The 14,036-nt window shown below is 43.2% G+C and overlaps 1 protein-coding gene across 6 annotated transcripts in view; it reads left to right on the top strand.

The window, feature by feature from the left end:
• DDX25 (DEAD-box helicase 25) overlaps nt 1–14,036 on the top strand; it is a 70,925-nt gene that overhangs the window by 41,700 nt on the left and 15,189 nt on the right. For all 6 annotated transcript variants that reach the window (XM_029573920.1, XM_029573921.1, XM_029573922.1 and 3 more), the window contains exon 10: nt 7,026–7,188. In XM_029573920.1, coding sequence (XP_029429780.1) covers nt 7,026–7,188 — 163 coding nt within the window. The remainder of the gene's footprint in view (nt 1–7,025; nt 7,189–14,036) is intronic.

Here is a 14,036-nt window from a genome sequence, read left to right on the forward strand (position 1 = left end):
GTTTCTAGAAACTTTTGACTGGCACTCTGAGCCCACTAAGCATGCCCAGCATGCCATGATATTCTCAGCCACAGGGGTCTCCCTCCAGTCTTCGTTTTTCTGCGCTGCTGTTGGCATCACGGAGCAGGAGCCTGTGTGAGTTTTCTCACAGTTTGACTAAAAATCAGATTAAAAAGCATTTATTCTCTCCTATTTCGGGGTCTCTCATGTTACCACCGGCTGGTGAGTAAATTTAGTCTTTTTTTTTTTTTACTCTTTGGAGTAAAAAATAATTTTCTCTCATTTTTTCTCTCATTTTCATCGACGGCTGTCGGCGAAAGTATGGCCACAGGATTTAAAAAATGTCCCAACTGTAATCGGACAATGTCCATTACAGATCCACACCTCGAGCGTGTCCTTTGCTTAGGTCAAACACGCATCGTAACAACTTGTCCCAAGTGTGCTGAAATGACCGCGAAGGGTAGAAAGGCCCGCCAAGAAAAGATGGAGCATTTATTCCATCTACAATGGACGATGATGTAGCCAGGGGGGTCTGGGTTATCTTCATGCTCAAAAGAACGGGAGAGGGCGTTGGTCCTGATATTCTTGGCAGCTGGCCTATAGTTCACCGCAAAGTCGAAGCGGCTAAAACACAGGGACCAACGAGTCTGACGGGCGTTCAGGCGCTGGGCATAGCGAAGATGCTCCAAGTTCTTATGGTCAGTAAAGACCGTGATAGTGTGCTGGGCTCCCTCCAACTACTGTCGCCATTCCTCGAAAGCCAGTTTTATAGCCAGGAGCTCTTTATCCCTGGTGCCATAATTCCTCTTCGCTGGAGAGAATTTGCGAGAAAAGTACAAGCAAGGATGGAAGGTCTCCTTGGCGGTGAGCTGGCCCAAAACTGCCCCGACAGAGATGGAGGAAGCGTCAACCTCCAAGATGAAGGGGCGCGTAGAGTCCAGGTGACGGAGGCAGGGCTCCCGGAGGAAGACTTGTTTCAAGGCTGTGAAAGCAGTCAGTGCTTCTGCTTGGCTCTCTTGGCTTTTCTTCCAATGCTTCAAGGAGGATAGATCCTCGTATCTCGTCGCCAGTCCTGACCTCTGGATCGCTTGACCTTGCCTATGCCTTCCGTCTTCAGGATTGTCTTCCCCAGAGACCCGCTCCTGCCGGCCCCAGCACCCAAGGGCTCAACCTGCAGGGAACGTGGGCTGGTATAGGTGAAGGTCCAGTTGGTCTCCTCCACCTACATCCGCCTCCTGACGAGGGCCTTTAGGAAGCCTCTTATAAGTAGCGCTAACCTCGTCTCGGCCAAGGGTCCAGCTCTCCGCATAACACATGCCAGGAGGCAACAGGGAAGCATCTGCATTTTATATAAAATTTTTGGAGGATTACCATTTTCACCAAGGCACATCTCCCCAGAAAGGATAGTGGCAGTGTTTGCCAAGGGTGGAGCTGTACGTGAACACTAGAAAAAACTTTCGCAAAATTAAAAGGGAGGCAAGATTCAGGGGAATCCACACTCCCAAATATTTAATTTTCTGGTTAGTCCAAGTGAAAGGAAAGATAGAGGGGTCCTCCCAAATCTCTTTAACATTCAAACTCCGTGCTGGCACCTCTGAATTGCTAAAATTTGTCTTTAAGCTTGCAATCTTTTGGAATTGAGAAAATATATCCACTATCACTGGTATACTAACTTTCGGCTGACTGACAAACATTAAGATGTCATCAGCCAAAACAACCATTTTTAGATGATGGCTACCTACTGATATCCCATAAAAGTTGACCTCTTCCCTTAATCGTATCATTAAAGGCTCAACCGCTAAAATAAAAGGGGGGAAAGAGGGCATCTCTGCCAAACCCCATATTGTAGTGAAAATGGAGGAGATAATTCACCATTTAAGAAACTCCGGGCACTAGGATTACTATACATTACCGAAAACCAGCCCATCAGAGTTCCCTCAAAGCCATACTGGCCTAGTTCCCAAAACACAAACTCCCATGTCAATGAGTCGAATACTTTTTCGGCATCTAAACTCAGAATCAGGGTATCAAGATTTGACTGGTTAGATAGCGCCACTATAAGACGGTGTACGTTTTTAACTCTGTGACACTACTTGACAAAGCCAGTTTGGTCACCATGAATCAGAGCAGGGAGCACCACACTTATTCTCTTGGCTAGGACTGCTGCTAAAATCTTCATGTCCACATTTATAATGAAATGGGTCTATAGGATCCAACCTCGAGGGGGGGTCTTTCCCCTTCCTTGGAAGCACTACTATTACCTATTAGATGCACTAGTGCGTGCGGCCAGGCTGTCTTATAACTTGTACATATACGCGTGTGTGATAAAATAGCCTTGTCCCTGGGAGTGGTCTGATGAACATGCACACATGCGCCTACTTGCCGCTTTAAAAGTTAGAGTCTGTGTGTTTAGAGATGTCCTTTGGATGTCACTCCCAACACAGCCCTCCAACGAAATACGAACCATGTCAGGAGTCCTATCGCTTATGAATTGTATCATTCTATGAAGCTCTGAATAAACAACCTTAAGGATTATACTGTTTGATCTCTTGAAGTATATGGACAGCTAATACACTTTTTTCATACATCCATTTTCTAAAGAATATAAAACATGATATCAAAACAGTTCCATTCTTCTTGGGCTATTGAAAATAAAAATATCAACATCTCTTTTGCAGAATATAGGCAATCACTGTTTATATTAACACAGAAATCAGAATTGATAATATAGGCCAGTGGTCTTCAGTACTTTTAAGTGGGGTCCACTTTGGATCCATTGGGGCTGAAGTACAGTCAGGTTGAGAAGTGGGATCCCTTTCCAATGTCGTGGCTGACCTGGGAGGGGATATCCCCCCCCCCCCCCCCCCCCCACACACACACACACACACACACTTTTACAGCCAATCACGAGGTTCTCCTCATACCCTCCCATTGGTCATTGCCGCCTCCTCTGGCCCTCCCTCCTTGCTGCAGCAGGCAGCATGGGTATGTAGTATGTGTAGCTTCCACTGCTGCTACTGTGGTGTACGTGCTCCGTTACCCCCTACCTCCAGCCCCCCTCCTTAGCTCCTAATCCTCTTATCTTGTCCCATCTCAAATTACACTGGACCTGGCTCTCCTTGCCAGCAGCAAAGAAACTGAAAAAATGTCCTCCCAGTCAGCAGCTCTGTACCTCCACTCCCCCTTCTGTGATGCTCTTCCTGCAGCTGGCTACAAATGGGTTGGTGCCTCACAGTCTGCAAATCTGTGGTGCTTTTCCTGCTGCTGGCTAGGTTGCTGTTGACCTTCTCCCCTACTGCTGTGCTCCTTTTGTTTCTGGCTTAGCCATATTTTAGAAGGGTGGAGCCTTTCAATTTTCATGGCAGTCCTGTTCTTGCTGCTGCTTCTCCTCTGGCTCTCCATGCGCTGTGGGGCTAGGTAGAGCCAGAGGTGGAGCCGTTTGTTGCCACAGTCTGCCTCCCCTTCTTCACCACAGTTTATTGCTGGGGCTGGAGCAGGGGCTTGGGGCTCTTCTCACTGTCATGGTCTTCCTGCCTTTTGCTCCCGTCCAGCTGTGCAGGAGTGGAGAGGAACGTGCACAGAGTTTCTTTTTCCCAGTGGAAATGGACCAGTCGGGGGCTGCCCTAGGGGTCCACGGCAGCTGTATTTGTCCCCAGACCTGGCCTTGAAGAACACTACATAGGCAGTGCAGTAAGGAACCAGCAATGTGTAGTAGATTTTCTTAAAGAATGCTGGAGCACTTGGCAGTTAAATTAGTAAAAATCAGGATTGTGATTACTACATTCTCTTTTTTTTTTTTTTTCATCTTGAGCCAAGAGAGAATATGATGATTAAACTTTAATCTAAGTGTTGAGTCTTTCTTAAAAAGAATGTCAGCAAGAGCAGGGCTTTTTGAAATAATACACTAAAAAATGAGTCCAAAATGAATTTGGTGATGTGTAAGTGTGGGAGTACCCTTTTATAAGCAGCATGCTGGATCCTTTAGTGGTAACAATTAATATAATGTTAGAACCATGTAGTTTTCAGCTGGCATACATTTTGTAAATCTAATTCCTATAATGTTAATGGTTGGACAAAGTGGGTTTTGTACAATTTTTTGTTTATTGCCAGTATTGCAAGCCTGGAATGATTGGGCTGATTCACTTTTGAGGACAGTTTTCAGATTTCTACCTGGTAACTAAAGTTACTTGAGTATAGTGGGAGATGAAAATTGCTCCCACTCCCTGCATTTAAACATGGCTACTTTTACATGTGCTGAAAAAGGGTGTGGGATGGAACTGACCGACAGCATGTTGATATTTCATTGTGAAATCCCCATGCATGTTTTTAAGGCGTGGACTTTTGTACCTTTTGAAATGTGCTTGCACTCTGGTGGGTACAATGTATCTGTGAGCCTGCCAGACCATGGGTGTTATGAAATTTGCCTTGTTTTAACTACAAGTCTCAGCTTTTGACTCTTCTTTGTGTACAAATTATTTTTAAGAGAGATGTAAACGTTGTTTGGAAACAGTAACAAGTATTTAACTTGAATCTTTTCATTTTTATTTTATGGGTCACACTTTTAGTGGCTGTTACTTCTAGGTAAATTCTAAGGGTTTCCTGCATTCCAAACTTGAGAGAGAGAATTTTCTTGGAATTCTACTCTAACTTTTTGGGTTCTTCTCCCTGAATCCTATAAATATTTTTTGCATATGTAGTTTCTGTGGAAATTCTCTCTCACTTGTTGTTCTGCTTTGATAATACTCTTATTACTTACATACAGGCCGATACAGTAAGGACGCGGTAGAAAGAGTGCGGCAGTGCCGGGCGCACCCGCGTTTGCCACACGCACAGTTCGGATGACATACCACTCGATACAGTATTTAAATAGCATGCAAATGCAAGCCGTGTCCAAAGCGCGTCCATGAAGCACAATCCATTTTACTGTATAGGCACTATACAGTGCCGTGACCTCTGACATCACACGCCGTGACCTGAGCGCCCGGCTGGACATCCGAGGTCACGGCGTGCGCTCATTACCTTTTAGAGAATAGGAATCCTGGGAGCCATGGGGAGCGCCCGATCCACCCCGGGCTGCTGAAGCCGCTCTCGCCGCCGGCTGTCCCTGGGAGGAGGGGAGAGAGGACTGGGGCTGCTCCGGAGCTGTCAGTGTGGGAGATCGGCACCCATGGACGCGGCCAGGGTAGGTGAGTGGGAGCTGGGGAAAAGTTTGCCCGATTCACTTTGGTCTTGTCCCGGGGAGTGAGGGGGTCAGGCAGTGAAGCGGGGCTGACTGGGGCTGCTCCGGGGAATGAGGGGGTCAGGCAGTGAAGCGGGGCTGACTGGGGCTGCTCCGGGGAGTGAGGGGGTCAGGCAGTGAAGCGGGGCTGACTGGGGCTGCTCCGGGGAATGAGGGGGTCAGGCAGTGAAGCGGGGCTGACTGGGGCTGCTCCGGAGCTGTCAGCACGGGAGATCGGCACCCATGGACGCGGCCAGGGCAGGTGAGTGGGGGCTGGGGGAAAGTTTGCCCGTGAAATTTCGTCTCGGCTTGCCTGACGCTCCACACTAACGCAGGGGTAAGGGTAGGCGGTAAATTAGCGGGTTAAAGATGCGGCAAAACTGCAGGTTAAAAAAGCAATAATCGGGGCGCACGTTACGTATGGGAGGGAATAGCTAATCCAATCGTTTACATCTCATATACATGCCGCGGGCGGAAAGGGTTACCCGTTGATTTAAAGAAGCGGTAAGGATGGGTTAAAAGGGATAGTGAATCGCGGGTTGGACTTACGCGGCCAAATTGTGGGTACAAAGCGGGTTAGAAACGGGGTGTATCGGCCTGATAATATGTTACCAACCAGAAATACTGAAGTATTTATTATGGATTGGATGTGTGCCTTGCTTAGAGCCATTTTTTTTGATGGTGCATGTAATAAAGTATAAATAAAAATAAACTATAGTTAGGGAAAATGTCATAACTGGGCAGAGGAGCAGAATGTAGCTATATATCATTTACGGATCGATACTGTAAAACCTCGGGAGAGCGGACGAACGCCCGCTCTCCCGGCGCACGCACCGGCCCTTCGCCGGTGCGAGCGATCCAGTATTCAAATGAGGTGACGCGGTGCAAACGAGGAAAAGGAGGCGCTAGGGACACTAGCGCGTCCCTAGCGCCTCCTTTTGGCTCGGAGCGGCGGCTGTCAGCGGGTTTGACAGCCGACGCTCTATTTTGCCGGCGTCTGTTCTCGAGCCCGCTGACAGCCACGGGCTCGGAAACCGGACGCCGGCAAAATTGAGCGTCCGGTTTTCGGCCCGACAGCCGCGGGCCGAATTCAAATTTTATTTATTTTTTTTTTTTTACTTTTTTTTACTTTTGGGGACCTCCGACTTAATATCGCTAAGATATTAAGTCGGAGGGTGCACAGAAAAGCAGTTTTTACTGCTTTTCTGTGCACTTTCCTGGCGCCGGAAGAAATTAGCGCCGACCTTTGGGTCGGCGCTAATTTCTTAGAGTAAAATGTGCGGCTTGGCTGCACATTTTACTTACTGGATCCCGCGCGCATACCTAATAGGGCCAAGGGAAAACACGCGTCCAGAGCACACTTTACTGTATCAACCTGTTAATGAGCTCCTCTGCCTTGGATAAAACTCCAGCAGACAACTTATACCATCTTTGGAAGGAAGAAAATAACCCATGGTTCTGTCTATTATGGTGGATCTTCAAGAAACCCAATTAGCAGGTAAGAATTTTCTTTTTCTTTCCCACGAAGCACAAGCTAATCCTTTACATGTACATGTGATTTTATCAATGTAAAGCAAAGAAGAGGTTTTAAGGATTTTTTTAAATTTCTGTTGAAGGTTAGGTGAAAGAGCCCAAAAGAACTGTCTGGCAGTGAGGTGAAGTTCCCATAAGTATTTTTATGTATTTAAAAATTCTTATTAACTGCCTTCCTGGCCCCTGAGGGTCACCCAAGGAAGCACACAAACAGCGGCAGGAATTTGTTACGGTGCCCTTTTTGTAACTACCGTTCTTCCATTTTTTTTTCCAGACTCGCAAAATTGCTAAATGGCTTTCTCAAGAGATGGTGAAGGATGGACACCAGGTGGCCTTATTGAGCGGGGAGTTGGATGTTCAACAGCGGGCAGCTGTAATCCAGAGATTCCGAGATGGGAAAGAGAAGGTCCTAATCACTACAAACGTCTGTGCTAGAGGTGCCAATTTATTAGATGTGCACTCTAATTTGAAAGCTTTGATACCTATAGTGTTTGTATGTCAGCCCATGGTAGTGCTTTTTTACAAAACTCTGGGAGTCTCTAACTTGAAATTGCTTCTGGTGTAGAGTAGAGGTGGGCAATTCTATTTCTCAAGAGCAACAAACAGGCCTGGTTTTCAGGATTTCCATAATCGGTATGCCTGAGATAGTTTTGCGTACACTTCCTTCATTGTATGCAAATATCTTTTGCACATTCATTATGGATATCTTGAAAGTCAGGTCTGTTTGTGGCTTTTGGGAACCAGAGTTAGCCACCCGTGTTTTAGGAGATATACTTGTGTTGGGAAATATTGCATAAATTAGCATTTCAGTATTAGTGTGGTGAGGAGGAACATAGTGTTAAGAAACTATTTAAAAAAAAAGTTGGGTCTCCAACCTTCTACATCTAAATAGTTCTTACGTGTGTTTGTTCAAAATAGGGAAGATTTAAGAGGGAAAAGCTGATTGGAATCCTCCCAAAGCAGAATGGGCCTAATGTGAGGATACTGCATCGATATAACTGTATTAAGTCAGTGCTTACCTTTCTGTTGGTCTAATTAGAATTCACACAGGCCAAACATATCCTGGACCAGGATATGTTCTTGGTCCTGCAACCTCTTGACCCGTGAGATGTCTTGTGGTGTCCGCTTTTATTTTCCTGCTTTTAATATCCAAGCTCTTATTTATTCATGGGTTCACCTATGAGTGTGCAAACCTGCTTGCATTAGTAATACAAGTTTAAGATGCATAAACTATTTTGATGTGTCACAATCTGTGATGTCATTGTCACCAGAGAGTGATGAAACTTTCTCAGTGGACAAAGCAGGACAGCAATCGGCCATTCGAGTAGAGTGATGTCATTTGCTGGCCGAGATGAAAAAAGTTGTTTCAGAGCTCAGAAAAACTGAGAAGGGTTTTTCTAAGTATGCACAGGTCTTCCATGCAGTTGCTGCCACTGAAAGTCTCCTTAGTCTTTTTTTTCTTCCATGTGTGCGAAAGGCTGTTTTATCTCCTTATCTTCAGCTACTCATCAAATTTTTGCCTTTGGGTTTATTTGCTAATTTTTTCTTTACTTATGTTGAAATTATTTTTTGTTTCTACTTTTTGTGAGACTTCAAAAAAAAAAAATTCTATTCCCTGTACGTACCAGCATCAGTCCAGACAGAGGGTTATGTCATCAGATGGAGACAGAAGAAAAGCTTTACTGTATTGTTGGTATATAAGACATAACGACATAAGAAATTGCCATACTGGGTCAGACCAATAGTCCATGAAGCCCTGCATCCTGTTTCCAACAGTGGCTAATCCAGGTTACAAATACCTGGCAAGTACCCAAACACTAAGTAGATCCCATGCTACTAATGCCAATAATAGCAGTGACTATTCCCTAAGTCAATTTGATTAATAGCAGTTAATGGACTTCTCCTCCAAGAACTTATCCAAAGCTTTTTTTAAACCCAGCTACACTAACTAAGTTTAAAAAAGATCAATCTGTCACCTGCAGTCACCCAGTATTCTCTGTCTCCAGCAGATGGTAGAGATGTCAAACCTGTAGTGGTGGACTTCATTGGCGGATTCTGTGGTGTGGTGTTTCTACCCTTTCCCCTTCTGAGTGTGGGTGAGCAGGGTGTGGTGATCCTTTTTGCAGCTGAACTGTAAGCAATATAAGGGTGTTCTGTAAACTGTCTGACAGAGTGCACCTCCTTCCCTCTCCCCACACCTGTTGGGATGGGTAGTGCTATAGACAATTATCTCCATAACTTCCTATACCTATATAGTCCGAATAGTTTAAAAAAAAAAAAAAAAAAAACACAGGCTTTTCCACAGAATCAACTTTTATTTGTCAGACTTTTTAGTTTTAGCAGATACATATTTCTACAGTCCTTGCTGCTCAGCATCGGTTTATATTGAGTAAAGTTCTGCATCATTAGTAAACTTAATATTTATTTTTATTTATTTATTTTTAGATTTTTATATACCGGTGTTCCTATATGAAATAAAGATCACATCGGTTTACTTTGAAACAGAACATGAAAATTGCCAAAAGGCATTACATAGAACAAGGTTATGAAACTTGGAACAGTGTACATAAGTTCAAAATTTAACAATAACGTTGTAACATTGATGACCAAAAGATAAAGGAGAAAAAAAAAAAAAAAGACTTAAACAATTAAGTTGACAGGTCTTATTGAGCATAAAAATTATAACGTATAAGTGAGAAAGTCTCAAGTGTCCTGCAGCAAGAGATTAGATACCGAAGTAGGTAGTGGTATGGAAAATGGGGGTTTGTGAAGAAGATATGTTCTTGCTGGTTGGAGGGGAAAAAATGATGATCATGGTCCTGGAAAAGCTTGGCTAAAGAGCCAGGTTTTAAGTTTTTTTTTGAATGAAGAGTGGCAGAACTCAAGCCGAATGTCTGGTGGGAGCGCATTCCATTGATGGGGCCTGCTGTAGATATGGCACGTTTATGATGCGAGGATTTTGTTGAAGGTACATAGAGTGTGCCTTTATATGCTCCTCTGATGGGTCTAGAGGAGGAGTGAGGGCGTAGTTGGTTACATAATTGAAGAGGAGAGATATTGTGAATGGATTTATGAATTACAGGAGAGTACTTTATATAGGATCCTTTGCTTTATAGGCAGCCAGTGGAGGAGCTTGAGAATGGGGGTGATGTGATCTCTTTTATTCGTATTGGTAAGGATTCTGGCTGCAGAGTTCTGTAGCATTTGGAGGGGTTTGATGGATGAATATGGAAGGCCAAAGAGAAGCGAATTGCAATAGTCGACTTTTGATAGAATAATGGCTTGTAGGACCATCCGAAAATCGTTGAAATAAAGAAGAGGCTTCAATTTTTTTAAGACTTGTAACTTATAAAAACAGTCTTTGGTGGTTGTGCTTATGAATTTTTTAAAATTGAGCTGATTGTCTAGCATGATACCTAGATCTCGAACATGTGGTGAGTGATTTAATATGGGAGTGGATGAGTTGAGTAGGTCAGCTGGGTTTAGAAGTTTGATGTTGATGTCTTGATTGATGATTAGGATCTCAGTTTTGTTGTTGTTAAGAATGAGGCAAAGGCTGGAGAGAAGATGATTGATCTGTTGCAAACAATTGTTCCAGTGAGCCAAGGTTTTTTGTAAGGATTCTGAGATTGGGATGAGTATCTGGATGTCATCCGCGTAGAGATAGTGAGTTAGGTTTAGTTTAGTAAGTAGATGACATAGAGGTAAGAGGTAAATGTTGAAGAGGGTAGGGGAAAGGGAGGAACCCTGAGGGACCCCCCGGTTGGAAGGGATCGGTTGTGATTCTTTGTTATTATTATTTGTTATTCTTTAATATATCAGAGACCTTGATTTGCTTAGGGTATATTAATAAACAGAACTAGTTAACTAAACCCATAACTTTAGGAGATTGCTTCAGGGTGAAATGGAAGGTAGTCTCTGAGGAGGCAGTCTCTGCTGAAAGGAGCAGGTGTTCTTAGCCCAAATTGCTTGCTGGGCTAAGACTGATCTGAGCCCTGGAGAAGAAAATGACAGGTTTGAGTTCAACAGCCAAGTAATAGCAGGACTTCTTACATGTACAGGACACCGGAGCTCATGTGCTTCATCACAGAGAGGGGCAGGGGGAAGGGTGTTGGCTTGGGTATTGTCCTCAGGTGTTAATGGCTTTTCTTTCATTGGCCCCCTGAGCCCTCTCCCCAGCTGCTAACAGGCAAAGCATGAATATGTAAGAAGCTTATGTATAGTCAAGCAGCGAGACAGATGGGATTGTTTCTCCATTTAACTGCTGATCCCCTTTCCCATTGGTGAGGGGGTCTCTGCTCCTGTTGCGTGGTGACCCTGGACCAGGATATGTTCTTGGTCCTGCAACCTCTTGACCCGTGAGATGTCTTGTGGTGTCCGCACTTTTCTGTGAGTTGACCTGGTTGATATATTGCGCTTTGGATAGGCTGTTTTTCATCTCTGGGCAGATTTGGGGGGTTTTTTGCTTCTGTGACCTGTAGTACGGTGTGGCATGGCTCTGATAGCCATTAACACTAAGGGTAATTTGCCATCTCAGTTCTTACTTGCTGTAGATACATATTTCTTTAGAATGCTGATTATGGTTTTCTGTGTCCTCTCTATCCTGATGATTGTGGGTGATAGGATATGTGGCGCTTACTTTTCATACCCAGGAATCTCCATATATGCTTAATTATCTGTCCAGTAAAATGTGTCCTTAGTCCGAAACTATTTTCATGGGCAGATCCCAACAATTAAACACATTGTCGTAAATAGCCAATTCTCTGTTCATCGGTTTCCAAATTTGTGTAGACAAATTTCTAAGAATTAACGCCCAAATATCCATCCCTATAGATTGGTACGATGGTCTTTTAAGGCTTTTACGGAAGTTATGTTTCCGGGAGTAGTTGTGTATGATCTTCAAACTGCCTTTATGAATTTGTCTTCAATAGTAGAACAGATGGCCCAAGAAAGAAGTGCAGCCCTATCAAGGGTGCAACGGGAAATATCTTCATTGGCTGAGTTGTAGTGAATAATTACATGGCATTGGATATTTTGTTAGCAGGAAAGGGAGAGGTGAGTCAAGTAATAAATGTTTCTTGTTGTGCATATGTTGATCAATAAGGGAAAATTGATCAATCAATTACTACTTTGAATGATTGGCTCACCAAGCAATGGTTTGCAAAAAGGGCTCCAGGGGTGATCCGGGAAACTACAGACCAGTTAGCCTGACTTCAGTGCCAGGAAAAATAGTAGAAAGTGTTCTAAACATCAAAATCACAGAACATATAGAAAGACATGGTTTAATGGAACAAAGTCAGCATGGCTTTATCCAAAGCAAGCCTTGCCTCACAAATCTGCTTCACTTTTTTGAAGGAGTTAATAAACATGTAGATTAAGGTGAAGATGTAGTGTACTTGGATTTTCAGAAGGCATTTGACAAAGTTTCTCATGAGAGGCTTCTAGGAAAAGTAAAAAGTCATGGGATAGGTGGCGATGTCTTTTCATGGATTACAAACTGGCTAAAAGACAGGAAACAGAGAGTAGGATTAAATGGACAATTTTCTCAGTGGAAGGGAGTAGGCAGTGGAGTGCCTCAGGGATTTGTATTGGGACCCTTACTTTTCAATATATTTATAAATGATCTGGAAAGAAATACAAGTGAGGTAATCAAATTTGCGGATGATACAAAACTGTTCAGAGTAGTTAAATCACAAGCAGATTGTGATAAATTGCAGGAAGACCTTGTGAGGCTGGAAAATTAGGCATCAAAATGGCAGATGAAATTTAATGTGGATAAGTGCAAGGTGATGCATATAGGGAAAAATAACCCATGCTATAGTTACACAATGTTAGGTTCCATATTAGATGCTACTACCCAAGAAAGAGATCTAAGCGTCATAGTGGATAACACATTGAAATAGTTGGTTCAGTGTGCTGCGGCAGTCAAAAAAGCAAACAGAATGTTGGGAATTATTAGAAAGGGAATGGTGAATAAAACAGAAAATGTCTTAATGTTTCTGTATCGCTCCATGGTGAGACCGCACCTTGAATACTTGAATTCTGATCACCGTATCTCAAAAAAGATATAGTTGCGATGGAGAAAGTACAGAGAAGGGCGACCAAAATGATAAAAGGAATGGAACAGCTCCCCTATGAGGAAAGACTAAAGAGATTAGGACTCTTCAGCTTGGAGAAGAGACAGCTGAGGGGCGATATGATAGAGGTGTTTAAAATCATGAGAGGTCTAGAACAGGTAGATGTGAATCGGTTTTTTACTCTTTCGGATAATAGAAAGACTAGGGGCACTCCATGAAGTTAGCATATGGCACATTTAAAACTAATCGAATCTACAATCCGACCACTCCAACTACTTTAAAACGCAGCAGGCAGAATCCTCACAGGACACAAAAGATCTGACCACATCACCCAATCCTAATAGGCCTACACTGGTTACCTGTGAATAGAAGAATCGAATATAAAACTCTGACCATAATACACAGCGCAATTCATAACAAGGAAAACACAGGCCTAAATAACTTAATTCAGATGCATGTCTCTCAACGCAACACAAGATCAACAAACAAAGTAAAACTTGACATCCCAACAATATAATCTACTTGTTTTAAATGTTCCTTGTTTTAAATGTTCCTTATATTGCTCCCAAGCAACTGTTCTGTTTCAATGTAAACCGGTGTGATCTGTATTCTATACAGGAACGTTGGCATATAAGAATTTAAAATAAATAAATATCAGCCGCCAAACATACTACAGTAAGAAACAGAGCCATCTCCATTGCAGGCCCTCACCTCTGGAACTCATTACCAGAACAACTAAGATTACAAAATAATGTTAAAACTTTTAAAAAAGAACTTAAGACCTGGCTATTCAGACAAGCCTTCAAAGACAGGATCGGTTAATCTACCCGACTCTATCAACACCCCATAACCTTACGGATACTTAATACTCTCAGACATATCTACAAATCATACCTTTACGGTCATCTAAACCATATAGCAATATACCCAAAATACCCCTAGAAAATATGCTAACTTGAAACCATCCGCATCCACTGTCTTGAACAATACCATAGTGTTCCCTTCTGTTGTATCCTAATCGTCGAACTACCACTTATTTTGTTATATTGTTATATTTAGTAATATTATTATACCTTGTTAGTTCTCGTTTTTATACTATCTCGTCATACATAACTCCCGATTCTGCCAGTTTACCATTTTGTGTTACTATGGTTTCTTCTCATCTAGTGCGTTGTTCCAAATGTAAACCGGAGTGAAGGCCTCCAGCT

This window comes from Rhinatrema bivittatum, chromosome 12 (assembly GCF_901001135.1).
Source record: "Rhinatrema bivittatum chromosome 12, aRhiBiv1.1, whole genome shotgun sequence".
Taxonomy (NCBI): domain Eukaryota; kingdom Metazoa; phylum Chordata; class Amphibia; order Gymnophiona; family Rhinatrematidae; genus Rhinatrema; species Rhinatrema bivittatum.